Raw genomic sequence first — 27,202 nt, 5'->3', positions numbered from 1 at the left:
TTCAGATATTAAAACTGAAGGTACAGGAAAGCATTCGTTAACATCAGTGAGTGTGTGTGTGTGTGTGTGTGTGTGTGTGTGTGTGTGTATGGTTTTCATAAGAAAGGATTTGACATTGGGATGCCAAGTTGTCTTCTGTGAGTTTGTTCCCCACCTCAGGATTAGTAGGATTATGAGTGTTCTTAATGGAATTTTTTCTTTATTTTCAGCAATGAGAATCGTAAAAATTAATAAACAGAAATCTAATATAAATAGAGTCAGGAGACCAAAGTGGGTGTTCTCACACCCTCTGATGACAGCAGAGCCCAACAGGAAGAAGAAAGACTCCTTTCCTGGCCAGGATTCAGCCAATGACAAGCCCTGGACTCTTTGTTTCCTGCAGTCTCCTGACTTCCTTTTCCTCCCTATTGTTGCAATAAAAATAGAGGTGAGGTTTTTTTCCCTCTCCTGAGAACAAAGAAAATAAAGGGAACAGTGAACAGGCTAGAGAAGGAGCAAGCCTGAAAGAGTTAATCACTCATAGTTTTATTTTAACTGTTACTAATCTGTAGTGTCTGTAAATAGATTTGTACTTCACAAAGCTAACCTATCACTCCCTAACTCTATGTAAATTACATCCTGCTCCTGGTGTTTACATTCTCTGCACTCCCTTGTAACAAATCACCCCTGTAGCTTTTCAGAAAGTTGCAGGCCGATAAACCAGAGATAAATGGACCCAATTACTAGGCTGCCTGACGCCAGCTATGACTGTTTTGAAATAATGCAAGAAGAAGAAAAATGCAAGACCTTCACTACTTTGATCCTTATCATATACCCCAGACTGCGAACCTCACCTATAAAATCCTCTCCAATTCCCCAGGGAAGCGGGCACAGTTCTTGAAGCACTAGCCTGATGTGTTTTCCCCTTTGCCTGGCAAAGGAATAAAGCCATCTCTTATCCTCTAAAATCTCTGTCTCCATATTTCTGTTCAGCATTGGTGCACAGAAGCTGAGAGGTCGGCAACACCATGAAGTGTTCTCCTTCCCTTTTCGTGTAGAGACCTGCATGTGGCTTGCTATGTCTGCAGACCTCGAACAGCAATTCTCTGCTGATCCCAAATAAACCCATCTTCGCTGGCAAAAAAACTAAGTCTTTTTGTTTCAGGTAAACATTTTGGTGGCCCATATAGGGATCAGAGAAGACACCTGACAGCTGTGAGGCTGGTGAGCAAACAGCTGTGGTACCCTCAATTGAGCCCACTGTCACTCACTGCCTTTCTCACCATCCTTGGAGGTTGAAAGTACATCTTTCTCCTGGATCCAAGCTCAGGCCTTCTTTGCATTTGAAGCTCTCCAGGCTTTATTTAGGATCTCTTTAAAGGTTTCATCTTTCTGGTCAAGGCCCTGTTCTGTATGTGAGTACTTGTTTGGCATTTGGGTCTGATTTTGAGATTAGGCTATTTCACTGAAACAGGCCGAGATGTTCAACCTATTCCTTTGGGAACAGGGGTTGTTTCTCTGAAACGGTGCTGGGTTTTTCAGCCTTCAGCCTATTCCTTTGGATGCCTGTGGAGACTGCCTAAAATAAAAGCCTCAGTCAGGCTCCTCCAGGACCATGCTGTCTCCTCCTTAGGACCAGGTGGGATTAGCTTGCAAGCTGTTTAGATTATACTACTTGTGCTGTAAACTGTTTAAGCTATTTGAAAATTGTTCTTTACTCTAGAGGAAAAACCTCTAAGAAATGGGATTCCAGTTATCTAAGTATTTTGAAGATGTCTCCCCCATAGGGACTCTGGCGAATTTTATGTTTAAAAACCATGGCCCTTTCTCATGTGCATTTCTAACTAAATGGACTGACCTGACCAAAGGCAATTTAGAACATCAATGGCCATTATGGGGAATTTTTGAAATCCTCAAATCGAATTTCCTTAAATCCAGATTGGACTACAGTAGCTCAAAAATTTCTAGAACTAAGTGAAATGCTGATTTTAACTGGTATTTTGAGGCTTCCCAATGTTATCAAGAGTCTCAAATTGCCTCTTGGTAAAATAAGACTTTAAGATTAACTAAGGCAAACAAATGATAAAAAGATAAAATGGCTCCCAAAGTCTCAGTTTCCTCTCCCTCAGCTTCTTTGTCTCCCTCTGATAACATCTTGTCTCTCTGCGTTCTATGCTGCACATGCCTCCCCTAGGCCATCAGTCCCCCAACACTGCTGTAGCAGAAACTAGATGAGACGCCCCCCAGGTTGTTAGCCCTTGTTCAGCCCTTATTCTTTCTGCTTTTCCCCCCTCTCTTTCTTGTTTAATTGCACTCTGAAAATGACTGCCTTCCAGTTAAAGTTGTACTGTGCACCTGGTGTTTACTTCTCCAAGACAACAGTCCCTAACACTCCTTTCCTTTGTGAGCATTCTTCATTCTAGAAAGAAGGTCATGGAACAATAACCTCAAGGACCACCAGAACCACCTGACGCCAGCTCTGATGATCTCAGTGTCTCCACGAGGAAAGAAAAATGCAAGACTTCATCAGCCCCGATCCTTATCTACAGCCCTATTTTCCACCCTGAAACTATAAGACCCCTTCCTATTTCCCAGGAAAAGGGGCACAGTCTTGAGGGTGTTAGCCTGCTATGGCCTCCTTTGCCTGGCAAAGCAATAAAGACACTCTTTTCTACTTCTCCAAACTCTGTCTCAGCGTCTCTATTTGGCACTGGTGAACAGAAGCCAGGTTTCGGCAACAATACTAATTCTCTCACCAAACTTCCCTTTTCTCTGAAACTCTCCCCTCTCATTTTTCCTCTGAAGTTAACAGAAATGGTTCCTTTAATATCAAGCCTTCTGAGAATCCAGAGGCTAAACTTTTAATTTCTTATATTCCCTTGACTGAAGCTGAGAGCCATAGTCAAGGATTTTCCCAAAGTAACTAAAGATCTATATACATTTGCTGAGGGATTTAATATAGTCATTCAGATTTATCAACCTGGTTTCTCTGACTTATATCACCTAGTTCATGTGCTTGTTGGTAAAGGCCAGGCCCAGTATTTGATGAAAATTGCTAATTGGGAAAGTCCTGAAAGGTCTCTAGAATTACAACTGGGAGCCTAGCCCCCTGACTTATTATATGATCATGCTCAGGCAATTGCTAGGTGACTTCAATAAGCAATTTCTAGGGCTTTTCCAAAGCCTGTTGATCAGAACAAAATTCAGGCTTGAACACAAAAATCTAATGAACCTGTTCATGACTATTACAATAAACTTCAGACTGTTTCTAAAGAAAATTCTGGTCTTCCTTCAGATGATGATTCTACCCTAGTAGCTTTTAAATCTATGTTTATTAATGGGCTGAACAGGGACTTTTCCCTTTTAGTAAAAAGGACCAGGATGGAATGGGAAACTATGTCCACTCCAGATTTAGTTAATGGCAAACCAGCTCTCTTGTACTCAAATGGGTCACCTCCAAGGAAGGTCACCAAAATTCTTACTCTTCCACTCTAGCAACTGAAGGCTCCTAAACGAAACCAAAACCCTTCTAGTTTTTGCTACTATCACAAAGAGCCAGGACATTGGAAAAATGATTGTTACAAATTTACACTTTAGGTGCCTTCAGCCCTCTAACCAGTCTTTCCATCATCTTCCCAATTCTCAGTGATGGGGCTCTGAGGAACTACAGGGCCTCTTCCCAATCCTCCTCCTTAATTGACTTGGAGAAACATTTTTCCAGATTGGGGAAACATTTTTCCAGATTCTGGAAACATTTTTCCAGATTGGGGATGAATCTCTCAGGCTGACACTAGAGCCACACTCTTGGTGCTCAACCCCACTACTATGAAGCAGCCCCTGCCTTGGAGTACTAAAACACTTCAAATAGTGGGATCTCTAATTGAAGCAGGAAAGACAGGGCTGGGCCCAAGGACAGCCTCCTCATGTATAGGCATTAGGCATTCCTGCACATTTGTCTCCTGAAGCCACGATACAAGAGCTGTTTTCCCTTAAACCATCCCTTACTAGTCGAGCACCACATGTGGAAGGTCATACAGGGTAATCAGCAACATGTGCATTTTGATTGCACATGCTCCATGGTTTTCATGGTTAAAGTTTCTTGCTCAGATACTACAAAGTTGCTGTTCTAGATGCCATTCCTCCATGCCTCATTAAGTGCAAAATAAGGAGGTGGCTTTGCCTTCTGCCTAATGCCTAGCATGGGGAGGCTGTCCTTGGGCCTGGCCCTGTCTTTCCTAACTCATAATGAACCTCAAAAGGTTCCTGTCTCTGAACCTATTCCCTTTTGTTTAGGCCCTTTGAAAGATACACACCCTTTTCTCCTTAGTTCCTCTACTCCTACACATTTATTAGGCCTAGAATTCTTAGAGAAGTAATATGCTGGAATTTCTTTCTCCTAAAAGGGGGAAATAGTTCTATAAATTGACAGTAGTCATCAAAGTAATTCTCCAGGTGAATTAAATGACCCCTCTACATCTTTTATTTGTTCCATCTCTGATGGTACTAGAGCAGATTCTGGAAATACTGATCATTTGTCTCTACTAAATCAGCTACCACCTTCCTTACAGGCAAAATCTCAAACTGATGTTGGCAAAATTCTCAGTGCACCTCCCATCAACATTCAAACAGATCCCTCGAACTAGGGCACCTACCAGGCACCGGTGGGGGACGACGGACACCTAAGGGGATGGGAGGAACCCCCAGTGACCGGGTAGGACGTGGGGCATGGGGGGAGTGAAGGGGGAGGAGAAGTGGAGGCAGGACGAGATTGGTGCCCCTGAGGGGTGGCTGGGGGAGGGGAAGGTATCCCATGCCCAAACGGGGAAATTGGGGAACCATTTGAGGGCAGAGGATCAAAAGGGAGTGTGGTCAGATTTCCCCTGCCCACTTGGCCCTCCAGGAACCTGTTGAGGTCCTGGGCTTGATCTTCTGTTCACCGAGGTCCCCTCCATCTGTGCAGATCCTGAGGGAGTGGGAGGGCGGGAAGGGGGAGCAAAAGTAAAGGTCGGACCTCCAGGACCCGCAGTCCTGAGGGGTGGCTGGGGGAGGGCAGGAGTTCCTACACCCAGTGGGACCCACCCACGGTTAGGGATCCAGCTGTAATGGGGGAGACCCTGGGGGAGACAGTGGGGGAGGGGTGTGAAGGAACAGAAGGGAATAGGGCCAGTGCTTTCCCTGTCCACTTAGGCACTGGGGCCTGTTGGACTACTGGGCCTAATCCTCTGCCCTTGGAGCCTCCCTCCTAGAGTGCAGAACCCAAGCGCCGCTCCTGCACCCCTACTCAGGGCCCTACCCCTACATTCGGAGACCCCCCTCCAACGAGCTGGGCCTAAACCCAATCCACATAGCCTCACTCAGGGCCCCACCTCCAAACTCCGGAACCCCCACACTCCAGAGGCCCACCTTTCGACTTGCTGCCTCTCCCCTTCTGCAGAGGTCTTAACTAGAGGCCCTGCCCCATGCTTGAACGTTGCCCCAGCCCACCCAAACCCACGCCCCTGCCTAAGTTCCACCCCCTGCCTAAATTCTGCCCCCATAGTCAGGGCTTTTCTTTTCTTTTCTTTTCTTTTTTCCTCCTTTAGATTGGGGTTCTGTTTTGCCTTCTTGATTCATTGTTGTTGATTCTTTTATATTTTTATTTTTCCTAATAAATCTTTTTTCTAATTTTACTTTATTCTTTATATTTTGTTAGTGATCTCTCCTTTTGGATTGTTCCCCCCCACACACTTTTTTTTTCCTTTTTTCTGTTTGGTTTTATCTTAACATGTTGCATTTGTTTCAATTAGAGTTTTATTTTTCCTAATATATTTTTTATCTTTCTAATTTTATTTTGTTTTTTATTCTTTGATATTGTACTTCTCCTTTTCTTCTTTCTTTCTTCCTTTTTTTTTTTTTTCACTGTGCCACAAAGCTTGTGGAATCTTGGTTCCCAGGCCAGAGGTTGGGTCCGAGCTCCTGTGGTGGGAGCTCCAAGTCCAAACCACTGGAGAAAGAGAGAACCTCAGACCTCAGGGAATATCAATCAGAGTGAGGCCTCCTGGAGGTCCTCATCTCAGCACCAAGACCCAGCTCTATCAAACTGTCTGCAAACTCCACTGCTGGATGCCTCAGGCCAAACAACCAGTAAGACAGGAATACAGCACCACCCATCCAAAAAAAAAGAAAAAAAAAGAAATGAAAAATAAATTTGTTACAGATGAAGGAGTAAGGTAAAAACCTTCAAGACTAAATAAATGGGGGGGAACCTTGAAGATGGCAGAAGAGTAAGACGCGGAGATCACCTTCCTCCCCACAGATACACCAGAAATACATCTACACGTGGAACAACTCCTACAGAACACCTACTGAAGGCTGGCAGAAGACCTCAGACTTCCCAAAACGCAAGAAACTCCCCACGTACCCGGGTAGGGCAAAAGAAAAAAAGAAAAAACAGAGACAAAAGAATAGGGACGGCACCTGCACCAGTGAGAGGGAGCTGTGAAGGAGGAAAAGTTTCCACACACTAGGAAGCCCCTTCGTGGGCGGAGACTGCGGGAGGCGGAGAGGGGAGCTTCGGGGCCGCGGAGAAGTGCACAGCAACGGGGTGCGGAGGGCAAAGCGGGGAGATTCCCGCACAGAGGATCGGTGCCGACCGGCACTCACCAGCCCTAGAAGCTTGTCTGCTCACCCGCCGGGGTGGGCGGGGCTGCGAGCTGAGGCTCGGGTTTCGGTTTCGGACGGAGCGCAGGGAGAGGACTGTGGTTGGCGGCTTGAACATAGCCTGAAGGGGTTAGTGCACCATGGCTAGCCAGGAGGGAGTCCGGGAAGAAGTCTGCACCTGCCGAAGAGGCAAGAGACTTTTTCTTCCCTCTTTGTTTCCTGGTGCGCGAGGAGAGGGGTTTAAGAGCGCTGCTTAAAGGAACTACAGAGACGGGCGCGAGCCGCGGCTAAAAGCACGGACCCCAGAGACAGACATGAGATGCTAAGGCTGCTGCGGCCACCACCAAGGGGCCTGTGTGCGAGCACAGGTCACTCTCCGCACCCCTCTTCCGCGGAGCCTGTGCAGCCCGCCACTGCCAGCGTCCCGGGATCCAGGGACAACTTCCCCGGGAGAACGCACGGCGGGCCTCAGGCTGGTACAAAGTCACGCCGGCCTCTGCCGCCACAGGCCCGCCCCGCACGCAGTGCCCCTCCCTCCCCCCCGGCCTGAGTGCGCCAGAGCCCCCGAATCAGCGGCTCCTTTAACCCCGTCCTGTCTGAGCAAAAAACAGACGCCCTCCAGCGACCTACATGCAGAGGCAGGGCCAAATCCAAAGCTGAGCCCCTGTGAGATGTGAGAACAAAGAAGAGAAAGGGAAATCTCTCCCAGCAGCCTCAGAAGCAGCGGATTAAAGCTCCACAATCAACTTGATATACCCTGCATCTGTGGAATACCTGAATAGACAACCAATCAACCTAAATTAAGGAGGTGGACTTTAGGAGCAAGATCTATGATTTTTTTCCCTTTTCCTCTTTTTGTGAATGTGTATGTGTATGCTTCTGTGAGAGATCTTGTCTGTATAGTCTTGCTTCCACCATTTGTCCTAGGGTTCTATTTGTCCATGGTTTTTAAAAAAATATTTTTTCTTAATAATTAATTTTAATTTTAATAACTTTATTATACTTTACCTTCGTTCTTTCTCTTTCTTTCTTTCCTTCCTTCCTTCCCTCCTTTAGACAACGAATCATCCCAAATTGAGGAGGTGGTCTCTGAGAGCAAGATTTATGATTTTTCCCCCTTTACCTCTTTTTGTGAGGGTGTATGTGTATGCTTCTGTGTAAGATTTTGTCTGTATAGCTTTGCTTCCAAAATTTGTCCTAAGGTTCTATCCGTCCTTTTTTTTTTCTAAATAAGTATTTTTTAATTCAATAACTTTATTATACCTTATTTTATTTTTACTGTATCTTCCTTCTTTCTGTCTTTTTTCCTTCTTTCCCTCCTTCCTTCCTCCCTCCCTCCCTCCCTCCTTTCTTTCCTTCTTGTCTTCTTTCCTTCTTTGCTTCTTTCTTTCTTTCTTTCTTCCTTCCTTCCCTCCTTTCCTTCATTCTTTCCTCATACTTCTACTAATTCTCTCTACTTTTTCTCCCTTTTATTCTGAGCCGTGTGGATGAAAGTCTCTTGGTACTCCAGCCAGGAGTCAGGGCTCTGCCTCTGAGGTAGGAGAGCCAACTTCAGGACACTGGTCAACAAGAGACCTCCCAGCTCCATATAATATCAAACGGCGAAAATCTCCCAGAGACCTCCATCTTAACACCAGCACCCAGCTTCACTCAATGACCAGCAAGCCACAGTGCTGGACAACCTACACCAAACAACTAGCAAAACAGGAACACAACCCCACCCATTAGCAGAGAGGCTGCCTAAAATCATAATAAGGCCACAGACAACCCAAAACACACCACCAGACGTGAACCTGCCCACTAGAGAGACAAGATCCAGCCTCATCCACCACAACACGGGCACTAGTCCCCTCCACCAGGAAGCCTACACAACCCACTGAACCAACCTTAGCCACTGGAGACAAACGTCAAAAACAGTGGGAACTACGAACCTGCAGCCTGCAAAAAGGAGACCCAAAACACAGTAAGATAAGCAAAATGAGAAGACAGAAAAACACACAGCAGATAAAGGAGCAAGATAAAAATGCACCAGACCTAACAAATGAAGAGGAAATAGGCAGTCTACCTGACAAAGAATTCAGAATAATGATAGTAAGGATGATCCGAAATCTTGGAAATAGAATGGACAAAATGCAAGAAACAGTTAACAAGGACCTAGAAGAAATAAAGATGAAACAAGCAATGATGAACAACACAATAAATGAAATTAAAAGTACTCTAGATGGGATCAATAGCAGAATAACTGAGGCAGAAGAACGGATAAGTGACCTGGAAGATAAAATAGTGGAAATAACTACTGCAGAGCAGAATAAAGAAAAAAGAATGAAAAGAACTGAGGACAGTCTCAGAGACCTCTGGGACAACATTAAACGCACCAACATTCAAATTATAGGGGTTCCAGAAGAAGAAGAGAAAAAGAAAGGGACTGAGAAAATATTTGAAGAGATTACAGTTGAAAACTTCCCTAATATGGGAAAAGAAATAGTTAATCAAGTCCAGGAAGCACAGAGAGTCCCATACAGGATAAATCCAAGGAGAAATACGCCAAGACACATATTAATCAAACTGTCAAAAATTAAATACAAAGAAAACATATTAAAAGCAGCAAGGGAAAAACAACAAATAACACACAAGGGAATCCCCATAAGGTTAACAGCTGATCTCTCAGCAGAAACCCTACAAGCCAGAAGGGAGTGGCAGGACATACTGAAAGTGATGAAGGAGAAAAACCTGCAACCAAGACTACTCTACCCAGCAAGGATCTCATTCAGATTTGATGGAGAAATTAAAACCTTTACAGACAAGCAAAAGCTGAGAGAGTTCAGCATGACCAAACCAGCTCTACAACAAATGCTAAAGGAACTTCTCTAGGCAAGAAACACAAGAGAAGGAAAAGACCTATAATAATGAACCCAAAACAATTTAGAAAATGGGAATAGGAACATACATATAGATAATTACCTTAAATGTAAATGGACTAAATGCTCCCACCAAAAGATACAGATTGGCTGAATGGATACAAAAACAAGACCCTTATATATGCTGTCTACAAGAGACCCACTTCAGACCTAGGGACACATACAGACTGAAAGTAAGGGGATGGAAAAAGATATTCCATGCAAATGGAAACCAAAAGAAAGCTGGAGTAGCAATTCTCATATCAGACAAAATAGACTTTAAAATAAGGACTATTAAAAGAGACAAGGACACTACATAATGATCAAGGGATCGATCCAAGAAGAAGATATAACAATTGTAAATATTTATGCACCCAACATAGGAGCACCTCAATACATAAGGCAAATACTAACAACCATAAAAGGGGAAATCGACAGTAACACATTCATAGTAGGGGACTTTAATACCCCACTTTCACCAGAGGACCGATCATCCAAAATGAAAATAAATAAGGAAACACAAGCTTTAAATGATACATTAGACAAGATGGACTTAATTGATATTTATAGGACATTCCATCCAAGAACAACAGAATACACATTTTTCTCAAGTGCTCATGGAACATTCTCCAGGATAGATCATATCTTGGGTCACAAATCAAGCCTTGGTAAATTTAAGAAAATTGAAATTGTATCAAGTATCTTTTCTGACCACAACGCCATGAGACTAGATATCAATTACAGGAAAAGATCTGTAAAAAATACAAACACATGGAGGCTAAACAATACACTACTTAACAATGAAGTGATCACTGAAGAAATCAAAGAGGAAATCAAAAATACCTAGAAACAAATGACAATGGAGACACAACGACCCCAAACCCATGGGATGCAGCAAAAGCAGTTCTAAGGGGGAAGTTTATAGCAATACAAACCCACATTAAGAAGCAGGAAACATCTCAAATAAACAACCTAACCTTGCACCTCAAGCAATTAGAGAAAGAAGAACAAAAAAACCCCAAAGCTAGCAGAAGGAAAGAAATCATAAAAATCAGATCAGAAACAAATGAAAAAGAAATGAAGGAAACGATAGCAAAGATCAATAAAACTAAAAGCTGGTTCTTTGAGAAGATAAACAAAATTGATAAACCACTAGCCAGACTCATCAAGAAAAACAGGGAGAAGACTCAAATCAATAGAATTAGAAATGAAAAAGGAGAAGTAACAACTGACACTGCAGAAATAAAAAAGATCATGAGATATTACTACAAGCAACTCTAAGCCAATAAAATGGACAATCTGGAAGAAATGGACACATTCTTAGAAGTGCACAACCTGCCAAGACTGAATCAGGAAGAAATAGAAAATATGAAAGGCCAATCACAAGCACTGAAATTGAAACTGTAATTAAAAATCTTCCAACAAACAAAAGCCCAGGACCAGATGGCTTCACAGGCGAATTCTATCAAACATTTAGAGAAGAGGTAACACCTATCCTTCTCAAACTCTTCCAAAATATAGCAGAGGGAGGAACGCTCCCAAATTCCTTCTATGAGGCCACCATCACCTTGATACCAAAACCAGACAAGGATGTCACAAAGAAAGAAAACTACAGGCCAATATCACTGATGAACATAGGTGCAAAAATCCTCAACAAAATGCTAGCAGACAGAATCCAACAGCACATTAAAAGGATCATACACCATGATCAAGTGGGGTTTACTCCAGGAATGCAAGGATTCTTCAATATACGCAAATCTATCAATGTGATAAACCATATTAACAAATTGAAGGAGAAAAACCATATGATCATCTCAATAGATGCAGAGAAAGCTTTTGACAAAATTCAACACCCATTTATGATAAAAACCCTGCAGAAAGTAGGCATAGAGGGAACTTTCCTCAACATAATAAAGGCCATATATGACAAGCCCACAGCAAACATCATCCTCAATGGTGAAAAACTGAAAGCATTTCCACAAAGATCAGGAACAAGACAAGGTTGCCCACTCTCACCACTCTTATTCAACATAGTTATGGAAGTTTTAGCCACAGCAATCAGAGAAGAAAAGGAAATAAAAGGAATCCAAATCGGAAAAGAAGAAGTAAAGCTGTCACTGTTTGCAGATGACATGACACTATACATAGAGAATCCTAAAGATGCTACCAGAAAACTACTAGAGCTAATCAATGAATTTGGTAAAGTAGCAGAATACAAAATCAATGCACAGAAATCTCTGGCATTCCTATATACTAATGATGAAAAATCTGAAAGTGAAATCAAGAAAACACTCCCATTTACCATTGCAACAAAAAGAATAAAATATCTAGGAATAAACCTACCTAAGGAGACAAAAGACCCGTATGCAGAAAATTATAAGACACTGATGAAAGAAATCAAAGATGATACAAATAGATGGAGAGATATACCATGTTCTTGGATTAGAAGAATCAACATTGTGAAAATGTCTCTACTACCCAAAGCAATCTACAGATTCAAAGAAATCCCTATCAAACTACCAATGGAATTTTACTCAGAACTGGAACAAAAAATTTCACAATTTGTATGGAAACACAAAAGACCCCGAATAGCCAAAACAATCTTGAGAAAGGAAAACAGAGCTGGAGGAATCAGGCTGCCTGACTTCAGACTATACTACAAAGCTACAGTAATCAAGACAGTATGGTAGTGGCACAAAAATAGAAATATAGATCAATGGAACAGGATAGAAAGCCCAGAGATAAACCCCCGCACATACTGTCACCTTATCTTTGATAAGGGAGGCAAGAGTATACAATGGAGAAAAGACATCCTCTTCAGTAAGTGGTGCTGGGAAAACTGGACAGCTACATGTAAAAGAATGAAATTAGAACACTTCCTAACACCATACACAAAAATAAACTCAAAATGGATTAAAGACCTAAATGTAAGGACAGACACTATAAAACTCTTAGAGGAAAACATAGGCAAAACACTGTATGACATAAATCACAGCAAGATCCTTTTTGACCCACCTCCTAAAGAAATGGAAATAAAACCAAAAATAAACAAATGGGACCTAATGAAACTTAAAAGCTTTTACACAGCAAAGGAAACAATAAACAAGACAAAAAGACAACCCTCAGAATGGGAGAAAATATTTGCAAATGTAACAACTGACAAAGGATTAATCTCCAAACTTTACAAGCTGCTCATGCAGCTCAATATCAAAAAAAAAAAAAAAAAAAAACCCAATCCAAAAATGGGCAGAAGACTTAAATAGACAGTTCTCCAAAAAGATACACAGATTGCCAACAAACAAATGAAAAGATCTTCAACATCACTCATCATTAGAGAAATGCAAATCAAAACTACAATGAGGTATCACCTACACCAGTCAGAATGGCCATCATCAAAAAATCTACAAACAATAAATGCTGGAGAGGTTGTGGAGAAAAGGGAACCCTCTTGCACTGTTGGTTGGAACGTTATTTGGTACAGCCACTATGGAGAACAGTATGTAGGTTCCTTAAAAAACTGAAAATAGATCAACCATATGACCCAGCAATCCTACTACTGGGCATATACACTGAGAAAACCATAATTCAAAAAGAGTCATGTACCACAATGTTCATTCAGCACTATTTACAATAGCCCAGAGATGGAAACAACCTAAGTGTGTCCATCAATAGATGAATGGATAAAGAAGATGTGGCACATATATACAATGGAATATTACTCAGCCATAAAAAGAAATGAAATTGAGTTATTTGTAGTGAGGTGGATGGACCTAGAGTCTGTCATACATAGTGAAATAAGTCAGAAAGGGAAAAAGAAATAGTGTATGCTAACATGTATATATGGAATCTAAAAAAAAATGGTTCTGATAAACTTAGGTGCAGGACAGGAATAAAGATGCAGACATAGAGAATGGAATTGAGGACACAGGGAGTGGGAAGGGTAAGCTTGGACGAAGTGAGAGAGTGGAATGGACATATATACACGACCAAATGTAAAATAGCTAGCTAGTGGGAAGCAGCTGCATGGCACAGGGAGATCAGCTCCATGCTTTGTGACCACCTAGATGGGTGGGATAAGGAGGGTGGGAGGGAGATGCAAGAGGGAGGGGATATGCGGATATATGTATGCCTATAGCAGATTCAATTTGTTATACAGCAGAAACTAACACAACACTGTAAGGCAATTATACTCCAATAAAGATGTTTAAAAAACAACAACAACAGGGGCTTCCCTGGTGGCGCAGTGGTTGAGAGTCCGCCTGCCGATGCAGGGGACGCGGGTTCGTGCCCCGGTCCGGGAAGATTCCACATGGCTCGGAGCAGCTGGGCCCATGAGCCATGGCCGCAGAGCCTGCGCGTCTGGAGCCTGTGCTCCGCAGCGGGAGGGGCCGCAACAGTGAGAGGCCCGCATACCGCAAACAAAACAAAACAAAACAAAACAAAATAAAAGAAAACAAAAACCAGATCCCTCAAAACTTCTTCCAATAATTAATCAATATCCTATAAATAAAGAAGCACTTCAAGGCATAAAACCCGTAATAGAAAATTACAAGGCTCAAAGCCTCATTATCCGTTGTCCCTATAACATAGCTGTTTTATTGGTAAGAAAACTTAAGGGCTGAGGGTGGAGGTTCGTCCAGGACCTCTGAAATAGGTGGGACCTGGGACCTGGGACCCTTTGCTGTAGTGCTTACACCTGGGCAAAGGTCTCCTAGTCTCCTTGAGCAAAAAAATACAAAGAAACTCTAAGGGATTAAAAATAACTGCTTACATGTGCAGTTGGTACAAATTATGAACAACAAGATACAAAAAGACCAAAAACCCAACTGCCACTTCTGAGGTGTCACGATCAAAAGCAGGTCCTCTGCATGATCCCTGCACACAGCACCACCAAGTGGGGGGGCAGACCACCTAAGCCACCCCTCCAGTCCGACCCATGTATCTCCCACTAGGCTCACCCCATTTAAGGGACCAGCTCGCCCCTTCCCCCCCCCCCAGCTTAGGGAGCGAGCAAGGGACCCTGTTACTTGTTTTTGCTCCCTCCTGCTGCAGCATGAGTCCCAATAAAGCTTATCTGAACTTCTCATCTGGCCTTTTATCAATTTCTATGGATTAAGGAGGCCAAGAACCCTGGTCAGTAACACCTCTGAGCAATACACAACATTGTTATCTCTGGGTACCCTGTTGCTCCTAATCCTGGTACATTACTAACATCCATTCCAACTGGAAGTCAGTTCTTTACTGAAATTGATTTATGCAGTACATTCTTTAGTATTCTAGATGATGAAGCTGGCCAATACCCTTTTTTTTTTAAAGCCAGCCACTTTTATTATCATTCTTATATTTTATAGGACAAAAAGAAAAAAAGAGGAATGTAGGTTTGTCCTGGTTGCTCTATTTACACCCGGGGCAGGCTCTCCGCGACATCAGGCACAGCAGCTTTTCCGAGGCCCCTTTGCAGATGCAGCCCTGGGCACACTTGGCACAGCCCGGAGGGCAGCAGGAGCAGCAGCTCTTCTTGCAGGAGGTGCATTTGCACTCTTTGCATTTGCAGGAGCCGGCACACGTGCAGGATCCACCCGCGGTGCAGGAGCAGTTGGGATCCATGGCGAGAGGAAGCGGAGGCTGGGGTCCGGAGACTGAGGCACGATGTATGGCAAGGACGTCGAGGGGGCGTGGCCAATACCCTTTTGCCTTCACTTAGGAAGAAAATAATTCACCCGGGCAGTAGTACCTCAGGATTTTGCTGAATCCTTTTTATTTCTCACAAATCCTGAAGGCTGATCTGAATGATATAAAATTCCCTAGAGTTTCTACTTTGTTGCAGTATGTAGATGACTTGCTTCTTTGCTTTCCTTCTCAAGCCTCCTCACAGGAAGACAGCATTCACTTGTTACAGCTTTTAGCCTTAAGGGGACATAAGGTCACCAAAAATCATTGCAGTTTGCCAAACCCAGGTTCCACTTTTAGGGCAGCTTAGAACAGGGGCTACACCCAGATCCAGATAGACTTCATGCTGTCCTAAGTTTCCCCAAACCCAAAACTAAGCACCAACTTCGAGGTTTTCTCAGGCTAGTTGGTGATCGCCAAAACTGGATTCCAAATTTCTCTCTTACGGCCAAACCTCTCAACAATAACAACCCGAACTCAATTTTATGGGAAGAACCGGATGACATAGCTTTCAAGGCCTTAAAAGAGAGTTTGATGAACCCACCTGCTCTTGGGCATCCCAATTATCAGATTCCCCTTTTCCTTTTGTATATGAAAAGGAAGGTAATGCCCTTGCAGTACTGACCCAAAAACATGGGGACCACCATCAACCCATAGTATATTATAGTCAGCAACTGGACCCTGTGGCACAAGGATACCCGCCTTGCTTTAGAGCCATTATAGCTACTGCTCTTTTGGTGAAGGCTACTGAGAAAATTATAGTATACCCTTTAACCATTTTTGTACCTCATGCAGCAGAATCCCTTCAGAATTCTCAACATGCCCAACACTTCTCATCAAGCCACCTCACCTCCTATGAAGTATTTTTGTTACCTGTCCCTCACATAATTCTTTTACGTTGTAATAACCTTAACCTGGCTACTTTTCATCCCTCCATCACTGATTAATTCCCTTATGACTGTTTAACGCTGATGGACCACTTCCTGACTCCTTGAAATGACCTACAGAAAATCCTTGGGTAAAGGTGACTTTTCATGGTTCACTGGTGGTTCTTATTTAAAAGGTAACAATGGCAAATACTCTGCTGAGGATGCTATTACAACTTATTTTAATGTTGTTGAGTCAGCATCTTTACCTATGGCTACTTCAACCCAACAGGATGAATTGTACTCTTACATGGGCTTGTACTTTATCCTAGGACAAAACTGCCAATATTTATACTGATATGCTTTCAGAGTAGCTCATGATTTTGAAATAATGTGGAAGAAATGTGTCTTCCTTACTTCCAGAGGAAATGAAATTTAAACTGGCCCCTATGTTCAGGAATTATTAAATGTAATACTGCTACCGGCCACTTAGATTCCAGGGCATTCTAAACTTGACTCTCTGGAAACCAGGGGAAATAACCTTGCTGACATTTCCACAAGGAATGCTGCCCTTAAAGGGACCAACAGTAGCCAAACCTCTGTCACGGTCCAAAGGGATATTTCCCCAAATGATAGTTTAGAAAAACTGGCTAGAGAAGCCCAACAACTGGCCTCAGGAAAGGAAAAACAACAATTGGAAATTGTTGGAAATTCAACAATTTTTGGTTTGATAAAAGAGAAACCTCTGGTTTGAACCAAATAACAACCCAGTCCCACCTAAGGCTCTAAAATTCTCACTCCTCACCACTGTGCATGCATTCAACCACTGGCCTACTGACAAAATGACAGCCTTCATGAATCAATACTGGTGGGGAAACATAAATGAGGCTACAAAAGGTGCCTGCCTCACTTGTCCCACCTAAAATACAACCCAGAGAAACTGTTCATACTGCTCCCAGACATTTTAAATTGCCTAATGGACCATTCAAGTTCTGGCAAATGGATTTCATACAACTTCCTCTGTTTCATGGATGTAAATATGTTTTAGTGTTGGTCTGTATGTTTTCACACTGAACTGAAGCCTTCCCTTGCAGACAGGCTACCGCCTCCTCTGTGGCTAAAGTCCTTTTGTAAAAGAATATCCCTACCTGGGGAACTTCTCTCAAACTTCATAGGGATCAAGAAACCCATTTTACTGGCCAGGTGCTTCAGCACATCTGTACTCTTTGGCTTGTCTTATAGCACTTTCACTGTGATTACCATCCTCAATCTTCTGGTTTAGTTGAATGCAATAATGGCATTATAGGACTCAACTGGCAAAATTTTTAGAGGCCCTCCATACACCTTGGCCAACAGCATTCATGTTGGTCGTTCTAAATCTCAGATCCACCCTTTCGGAACTCAAACTCTCACCCTTTGAGGTGGTCACAGGACACCCAATGCACTAGGCTCCTGCTTCTTTTGACCCACAACTGATAAAAGGAGAGGTGCTCCAACATTGCAAAGCCCTAATTGCTTCTATTAAAAATAACCAAAAACAAAAACCAAAAAAAAACCATGTTGGGCTTCCCTGGTGGTACAGTGGTTGAGGGTCTGCCTGCCGATGCAGGGGACATGGGTTCATGCTCCGGTCCGGGAAGATCCCGCATGCCTCAGAGTGGCTGGCCCCGTGAGCCATGGCCACTGAACCTGCGCGTCCAGATCCTGTGCTCCACAACGGGAGAGGCCACAACAGTGAGAGGCCTGTGTACCGCAAAAAAAACCCAAAAAACAACCATGTTTTGGGTAGAGCAATCTTTTCTCAGTGTGCTCTCAAGAGACAAAGACTTTAAGCATCACACATTGCAACCTGGAGATTTTGTCTATTGAAATAGACACCTCCAGAATAAATGCTCTTCACTCTTGCTGAAAAGGCCCCAAGAAATACTGTTAACCAACCCTTGTGCCACAAAACTCCAAGGAAGACTCTCTTTGGATTCTCATGACACACCCAAAGAAAGCACCAAACCCTGACTGAGCCTGCACATCACCTGGTGACCTGAAAGTAAAGATTTCCCAGAATTGGAGCAGATGACATCTGACGACACAGCTTTTGCAAGATAGCTGGACCAGGTCTGTTGGAAGTTTGTCACCAAATGTTTGATGATGACATAACACTATCATGTGATCTCCAGTGTCCTTGGTCTTGATAACATATGGGCTTTAGATAAAAAGTGCCTGAGAGTTCTCCCTCCCACCATTCCTTGTTACTTGAGTGTGACCTCAGTAGGTTTCCAATCTGTGTACTTTCCTTCTGATGTGAGAAACCACACCCAGGAAAGGTCTTTCCTGACTTGGAGGGACAAAAAAGCTGCTGAAACTAGAAAACCTGACTCCTGATCAGTGATACTTTCAGAGAAAGGTCTTGAACAAAAGGGAAAAATATGAAAACTGATATATAGAAGCCTCAATTAAATAGAGTTGAGAGACCAGAGTGGTGGCTCTGGTGCCCTGCAAAGATAGCTGAGACCAACAAGAAGAAAGACTCTTCTTTCCCAGCAAGGACTCAGTCCATGAAAAGCTATGGACTCTGTTTACTACAGCCCTCCTGAATTCCTCTTCCTCTCTGTAAAAGTGTTCTCCTTCCCCCAGTGTGCTGGGACTTGCATGTAGCTCACCATGGTTGTAGACCCCAAAGCTGCAATTCTCTGCTGATCCAGAATAAACTCATCTTGGTTGGAGAAATATCTGGCAATCTAGTTATTTCAGGTCAACAGAATACACTGCTTTTGTAATAAAGAAACAATAGAAAGCCTGCCAGATTTGACAATATTTTTAGATAATTCTGTTTTAAATGGATTATATGGATTTAAATGGATTAAATGGATTATATATATTATATATATATTATATATATATAATTGGTAATCTAACTTTTCAATTAACAATATATTGTAGATAGGCTCCTAGGTCAACAAACAGATTACTATACTATCACTTACAAATATTTACCTAAACAACCCAACCAGCGTCACATTTCAACTGTACAATAACCACAATAACTGAAAATGAATTAAATAAAATACCAAATACACAGGGAATAAAAGGAAAATATTTTAAATAGGTTAGAATGTTTATATGTCCAAAAACAATGTAAAAATTCCTGAAAATTAGCAATAAATTTTAAAAATCAGTGATGAAAAATAATTATTCATAGTAATTTCTTTATTTTGATTATATTATCACCACAACCAATTTACTTTTGATCAAATTCTTTCCAAATTGCCTGAAGCCCAACTGTGTATGGAACTCCAGGATTTGTAGTGAGGGTGATCATGGGGAAGGAGAATGGGAAGAGAAGAAAGATTGGAAAATATTTTGGGGGCATTTAGAATTTTAATTTGCTCCATCAGTCCTGAAGTAAAAATATATATTTGAGTCAAAAATGCTACACTGAAATTGCACTTTAAAAAAGAAATTGGGATTCCTCCTTATCAGATTAATTCATGCAACTTTCCTAAGACATGGAAGGTTTGGAATGAGAAGATTCTTTTGTGGAATATCTATAAGTCTGATTTAAATTGTTAGAACTATGAATAAATAGGAAATAAATTTAGAAAAAAGACTTAAAGAATTTTTCAGTATGTGAAAAATTATTAAATGGTAAGTAGTGACCAGCTGCTTTGCATGGCCACTAAAATCCAAAACAAATGTCAAGTTATAAGAGAAGGACTTCATTTGACATAGGAACACTTTTGGTCTTTTGTCTTTCTTGGTAAAGAAATTTTTATAGGCACAAATGAAAAGAATTTATAAATCACTTTTCTAAAAGATGTTTTCCCCTTAACCTGTCATGAAGATGGTGAAAAATAAACCAAATAAGCATTTATTAGGTCTTGGCTTCAAGAAAGGAAAACAAATTAAATGGTCTTTTTCAGGTTCCTCTAATCCTAATGCTTTATGGATGCTATTAAGAGGCCTATAATGGAAACAAATTAAATATAAATACAGTGAGGAGTGTGGGCAATTAAACAAATGGACCATGGGAGGTGTGATGATCAAGGCGGCAGGTTAGGAGCATGCTGGGCTCACCTCCACTCATGAACACATCCAAACAACAACTCTTGCTGAAATCAACCTGGGGAAGAGCAGAACAGCTCTTCTGCAACCAAGGCTGTAAAGAAAGATCCACACGGAGTCCGGTAGGAAGGGAGAATGATGTGGTCGGGACCTTCACCCTTAGCAGGGACACAGGAGAGGAGGGGACATCACAGGCTCAGGGATCCTCCCTGGGGAGTGAGGGATTCCAGCCACACATTGGACAGCCCAGCCCTGGGATACAACACTGGAAGACAAGCCCCTTAGCTGGTTTGAAACCCAGTGGGGCTTACCAAAGGGCTGTAAGAAACTGGGCCTCTGCTGTTGAAGAGCACACAGACTTGCTTGCTCCCAGTCAAAGTGTGGAGGCAGCACATTGAAAACTGCCAGGGGCTCTGACCAGCTAGCCAGGACTGCTGCATCACAGCCCCCGCCCACCCCTCACCTGGCTCCTGCTCTAGCCCCTCTTGCTCCAGCACTGCTTCCCACTAAAGCAGAGGGTGCCACTAACTACGAGAGTGTGCACACTTGGAGGGAACAGAGCTGGCTTTGATCCAAGCCCTGCCTCTGACCAGGGTGTAGGCAGCCATTGCCAGCACATGTGTCCCTGAGCACTCTTGGGAGGGAGCAAACTCAGCTCAGTAGTGTGATACCAACCCCTCCAGCCACAACCCAGCCTCTAGCCAAGCAAGCACATCAGGGATAAAGTGAAATCAGAAAAGAAGTACAGCCTTAAGCCCTCAGGCCCTGAATCTATACCCCAAACCAAGGCTGAGACTGCCAGCACACCTGGAAGAAACCCAACTTCCTCAGGGCTTCTGTTCCAACCCCTGTGGCTCTGACCACACCCTTGACAGGGTGGTGATGGCCACTGAGCAGAGGAGAAGCCCCAGCTTGCACCTGGCTCTACCTCTAGCCCCTCCAACTCTGCCCCTACCTCCCACCAAGGTGGTAGCTGCCAGCGCACACTGGGAGAAGACGTGGCCTATGCTAATGTCAGACCCAGCTCTCCCACCAAAGCCACTGGGCACACACAGACTTCATAGGGACAGTCCCACACAAGGACACACTTTCAAGATCAGAGTAGGTAACTGTTTCACCTAATTTTACAGAGACAGAGGAAGTCAAACAAAATGAGAAGACAGAGAAGAATACATTTCAAAAGAAATAACAAGAAAAAACCCTGAAAAGAAAATCTTAATGAAACAGAGGTAAATAATTTACCTGATAAAGAGTTCAAAGCAATAGTAATGAAAATGCTAACTGAACTTGGGGAAAAAAAGAATACAAGAACACAGTGAGAATTTTAATAAAGAACTAGAAAATATTAAAAAAAAAGAACTGAAGAATACAATAACTGGTATGAAAAGTACAGTAGAGGGAATTAACAGCAGATGAGGTGATACAGAAGAGCATATTAGTGATCTGGGAGATAGAATAATGGAAATTACCCAATCAGAACACCAAAAAAAAAAAATTTTTTAAAAATGAGGCTAGTTTAAGGGACCTCTAGGTCAACATCATGCATACTAACATTCATATAATATGGGTCCCAGAAGGAGAAGAGAGAGAGAAAGGGATACAAAATGTATTTGATGAAATCATGACTCAAAAATTTCCTGACACCAAAGAAGGAAACAGATATTCAGGTATAGGAAGCACAGAGGGTCCCAAGCAAGATGAACACAATGAGACTCCCACCAAGACCTATCATAATTAAAATGGCAAAAGTTAAAGAGAGGATTCTAAAAGCAGCAAGAGAAAAACAAAGAGTCAAAACAGTTACAGGGAACTCCCATAAGGCTTTCAGCTGATCTTTCTGCAGAAACATTGCAGGCCAGAAGGGAGTGGTATGATATATTCAAAGTACTGAAAGGGAAAAAAAAACCTACCACTTAGGATACTCTACCCAGCAAGGCTGTCATTCACAATTGAAGAAGAGATAAAGGGCTTCTCAGACAAATAAAAACTAAAGGAGTTCATCATTACCAAACCAATCTTTCAAGAAGTGTTAAAGGGTCTTCTTTCAGTGAAAAAGAAAAGGTTACTACCAGAAGGAAGAAATTATAGGAAGGGGAAAATCCTTCTGGTAAAGGCTGTGGGTCAACCATTAAATAAGATTAATAGGTTAAAAGATTAAAACACAAAAATTGTAAAATCAACTATAACTACATAAATATTTAGGATAGCCACGATGATTTAAAATATGACACCTGGGGCTTCCCTGGTGGTGCGGTGGTTGAGAGTCCACCTGCTGATGCAGGGGACACGGGTTCATGCCCCGGTCCAGGAAGATCCCACATGCCGCGGAGTGGCTGGGCCCGTGAGCCATGGCCACTGAGCCTGCATGTCCAGAGCCTGTGCCACAACAGGCCACAACAGAGGCCACAACAGTGAGAGGCCCGCTTACTGCAAACAAAACAAAACAAAACATGACACCAAAAACACAAGGCTTGGGGAAGGGAGTAAAAAATGTAGAGCTTTTAGAGAATGTATTTGAATTTAAATGACTATCAATTTAAAACAAGTAGATACAGGTCAACATATATGACCTGCATAGTAACCACAAATCAAACCTATAATAGGTATACAAACACTAGAGAGGAATACAAACTTAACACTAATGAGGGTCATCAAAGCATAAGGTAAGAGACTAAAAGAAAATGAAAAGAACAGAGAAGAACTACAAAAAAAACCCCCAGAAAACAAATAACAAAATGGCAATAAGTACATACCTATCAATAATCACTTGGACTAAATGCCCCAAACCAAATACATAGAGTGGCTGATTGGATAGAAAAAAAAAAAGACCCATCTATATGCTGCCTACAAGAGACTCACTTCATAGCTAAAGACACACACAGACTGAAAGTGAGGGGATGGAAAAAGATATTCCATGTGAAACAAAAGGAAAACTGTGGTAGCAATACTCATATCTGACAATATAGACTTTAAAACAAAGTCTATAATAAAAAACAAAGAAGCACATTATATAACAATAAAGGATTGATACAAGAAGAGATAGAACATTCGTAAACATATACGCATCTAGTACAGAGCACCTAAATAACTAAAGCAAGTATTAACGGATATAAAAGGATAAACTGACAGTAATACAATAATATTAAGGGACTTTAACACCCCACTTACATCAATGGACAGATTTTCTGAACAGAAAATCAATAAGGAAACACTGGCCTTAAATAACACATTAGACCAGTTGGATTTAATAGACATTACAGGACATTGCATCTAAAAAAGGCAAAATACACATTCTTTTCAAGTGCACATAATATTTTCTCCAGGATAGGTCACATTCTAGGCTACAAAACAAGTCTCAAGAAATTTAAGAGGATACAAATTATATCAAGCATCTTTTCCAACCACAATGGCATGAAACTAGAAAGCAATTACAGGAAAAAAAGGGGGAAAACAAACATGGGGAGACTAAACAACATGCTATGAAAAAAACTAATGGGTCAATGAAGAATTCAAAGACAAAATCAGAAAATACCTTGAAACAAATGAAAATAAAAGCACAACTTTCCAAAATCTATGGGAAAAAGCAAAAGAAGTTCTCAGAGGGAAGTTTATAATGATACAGGCCTACCTCGAGAAACAAGAAAAATCTCTCAAATAAACATCTTAACCTTAGAAAAAGAAGAACAAACTAAGCCCAAAGTCAGCAGAGGAAGGAGATCATAAAAAGATCAGAGTGGGAATAAATAAAATTGAGAAAAACAAAAAAAAATAGAATAAATCTATGAAACCAAGGGCTAGTTTTTTTTTAACAGGAAAACAAAATTGGTAAGCCTTTAGCAATGCTTATTAAGAACAAAATTGCAAGGACCCAAATAAGCAGAATAAGAAATGAAAGAGGAGAAATAACCAATACCATAGCGATACAAAAAAATCATAAGAGAATACTACAAACAGTTATATGCCAACAAATTGGACAATCTAGAAGAAATGGACAAATTTCTAGAAAAATACACATGCCAAGACTGAATCAGGAAGAAACAGACAATCTGAACAAGACCAGTCACTAGTAGTGAAACTAAATTTGGAACAACAACAAAATGCCCCGCAAACGGAAGTCCAAGACCAAACAGCTCAGGGAAATTCTACCAAGCATATAAAGAAGAGTTAATACCTATCCTTCTCAAAGTATCCAAAAAAACTTAAGAGGAGGAAATACTCCCAAATTCATTCTACAAGGCTACGATTATCCTGATACCAAAACAAGACAGACATTACAGAAAAAAGAAAATTACAACCCAATATCTCTGATTAATAAAGATGCAATAATCCTCAAGAAAATGTTAGCAAACCAAATTCAACAATATATAAAAAGGATAATTCACTGTGATCCAGTGGGATTTATAGCAGGGATGCTATGATGGTTCAATATCCACAAATCAATCAATGTGATACACCACAATAACAAAAAGAAGGGTAAAAATCACATGCTCATCTCAATAGATGCAGAAAAGCATTGGACAAAATTCAACACCCATTCATGATAAAAACTCTCAAAAAAGTTGATATAGAGGGAACATACCACAACAAAAAAGCCATTTGTTACAAACCCACAGCTAACATCATGCACAATGGTGAAAAACTAAAACAAGACAAGTATGCCCACTCTCACCATTTCTATTTCAAGACAAATATGCCCACTCTCACCATTTCTATTTAACATAATATTGGATATCCTAGCTACAGCAATTAGACAAGAAAAAGAAATAAAAGGAATCCAAATTGGAAGGGAAGAAGTAAAACTGTCACTATTTTCAGATGACATGTATAGAAAACCCTGAAGTCTCCACCAGAAAACTATAAGAGCTAATAAATGAATTCACTGAAGTTGCAAGATACAAGATTAATATACAGAAATCTGTTGCTTTTCTAAACACTAATAATGAACTATCATAAAGAGAAAGCAAGCAAATAATGTCACTTAAAATTGCATCAAAAAGAATAAAATACCTACAAATAAACTTAACCAAGGAGGTGAAAGACCCATACTCTGAAAACTATAAGACACTGATTAAGGAATTGAATAAATAAATGTAAAGATATCACATGTTCATGGATTGGAAGGATTAAAAAATTTTAAATGTTCATTCTACTCAAGGCAATCTACAGATTTAATGCAGTAACTATCAAAATACCAATGACATTTTTCACAGAACTAGAACAAATAATGCTAAAATTTGTATGGAACCACAAAAGACCCCAAAGAGCCAAAGCAATCTTGAAAAAAAAGAACAAAGCTGGAGGTATCACACTTGCTGACCTCAGACTATACTACAAAGCTACAGTAATCAAAACACTATGGGGCTTCCCTGATGGCACAGTGGTTGACAGTCCGTCTGCTGATGCAGAGGACATGGGTTCGTGCCCCAGTCCGGGAGGATCTCACATGCCACGGAGTGGCTGGGCCCGTGAGCCATGGCCACTGAGCCTGCGCGTCCAGAGCCTGTGCTCCACAACGGGAGAGGCCACAACAGTGAGAGGCCCGTGTACTGCAAAAACAAAAACAAAAACAAAACAAAAAAACCCACTATGATACTGGCACAAAACAGATACATAGACCAATGGAACAGAATAGAGAGCCCAGAAATGAAACAATGCACATATGGCCAATTAACCTATGAAAAAGGAGACAAGAATATACAATGGGGAAAAGACAGGCTCTTCAATAAGTGGTGTTGGGAAAACAGTTACATGTGAAAGAATAAAATTAGAACATTTTCTCACACTATATACAAAAGTAAACTGAAAATGGATTAAAGATCTAAATGTAAGACCAGAAACCATAAAACTCCTAGAAGAAAACATAGCCAGTGCCCTCTTTGACATAAGTCTCAGCAATATCTTTCTGGATCTGTCACCTCAGGCAAGGGAACAATAGCAAAAATAAACAAATGGACCTAATTAAACTTAAAAGCTTTAGCACAGTGAAGAAAATAATCAACAAATTGAAAAGTTAACTTACTGAATGGGAGAATACGTTTGTAAACGATGCATCTGATAAGGGCTTAATATCCAAAATATATAAAGAGCTAATATAACTCAATATCAACAAAACACACAACTTGATCAAAAAATGGGCAGAATCTAGATAGACATTTCTCCAAAGAAGACATATGGATAGCCAAAAGTCACATGAAAAAATCCTCAATATTGCTAATTATTAGAGAAATGCAAATCAAAATGACCATGAGATATCACTTCACACCAGTCGGAATGGCCATGATGAAAAAGTCTACAAATAATAAATGCTGGAGAGGGTGTGGAGAAAAGAGAACCCTCCTACACTGTTGATGGGAATGTAAATTGGTGCAGTCACTATGGAGAACAGTATGGAGGTTCCTTAAAAAACTAAACATAGAGCTACCATATGATTCTGCAATCCTACTTCTGGGCATATATCCAAGAGAAAACCATAATTCAAAAAGATACATGCACCTCAATATTCATTGCAGTACTATTTACAATAGCCAAGACATGGAAGCAACCAAAGTGCCCATCAACAGAGGAATGCATAAAGATGTGATATGTAAATATATATAGATATATATAAAGATATAGATATAATGCAATATTACTCAGCCATAAAAAGAATGAAATAATGCCATTTGCAGCAACATGGATGGACATAGAGATTATCATACTAATGAAGTCAGACAGAGAAAAACAAGTATCATATGATAGCACTCATATGTGGAATCTAAAAAAATGATACAAGTGAATTTATTTACAAAAAAGAAACAGACTCACAGACATAGAAAACAAACTTATGGTTACCAAAGGGGAAAGCAGGGAAGTGATAAATTAGGAATTTGGGAGTAACATATACACACTAAAATAGGTAAACAATAAGGACCTATTGTATAACACAGGGAACTATACTCAATATTTTTTAATAACCTATATGGAAAAAAATCTGAAAAAGAATATACGTATATATAACTGAATCACTTTGCTGTATACCTGAAACTAACAACAACATTGTAAATCAACTATATTTTGATAAAAAATAAATTTTAAATAGATGTATTTAGAGTT

The 27,202-nt window shown here is 41.1% G+C and overlaps 2 protein-coding genes across 2 annotated transcripts in view; both read right to left on the bottom strand.

The window, feature by feature from the left end:
* The window catches only part of NEK10 (NIMA related kinase 10), a 321,275-nt gene that overhangs the window by 172,403 nt on the left and 121,670 nt on the right, over positions 1–27,202 (bottom strand). The gene's annotated exons all lie outside the window — the stretch shown is intronic.
* LOC105748506 (metallothionein-1E-like) lies at positions 14,818–15,201 on the bottom strand. The gene has a single exon (XM_033405442.2). The coding sequence runs from the start codon at positions 15,120–15,122 to the stop codon at positions 14,910–14,912; it is 213 nt and encodes a 70-aa protein (XP_033261333.1). The 5' UTR covers positions 15,123–15,201; the 3' UTR covers positions 14,818–14,909.

The sequence above is a fragment of the Orcinus orca genome, chromosome 10 (genome assembly GCF_937001465.1).
Source record: "Orcinus orca chromosome 10, mOrcOrc1.1, whole genome shotgun sequence".
Classification (NCBI taxonomy): Eukaryota; Metazoa; Chordata; class Mammalia; order Artiodactyla; family Delphinidae; genus Orcinus; species Orcinus orca.
This window is presented reverse-complemented; position numbering and strand designations above follow the sequence as displayed.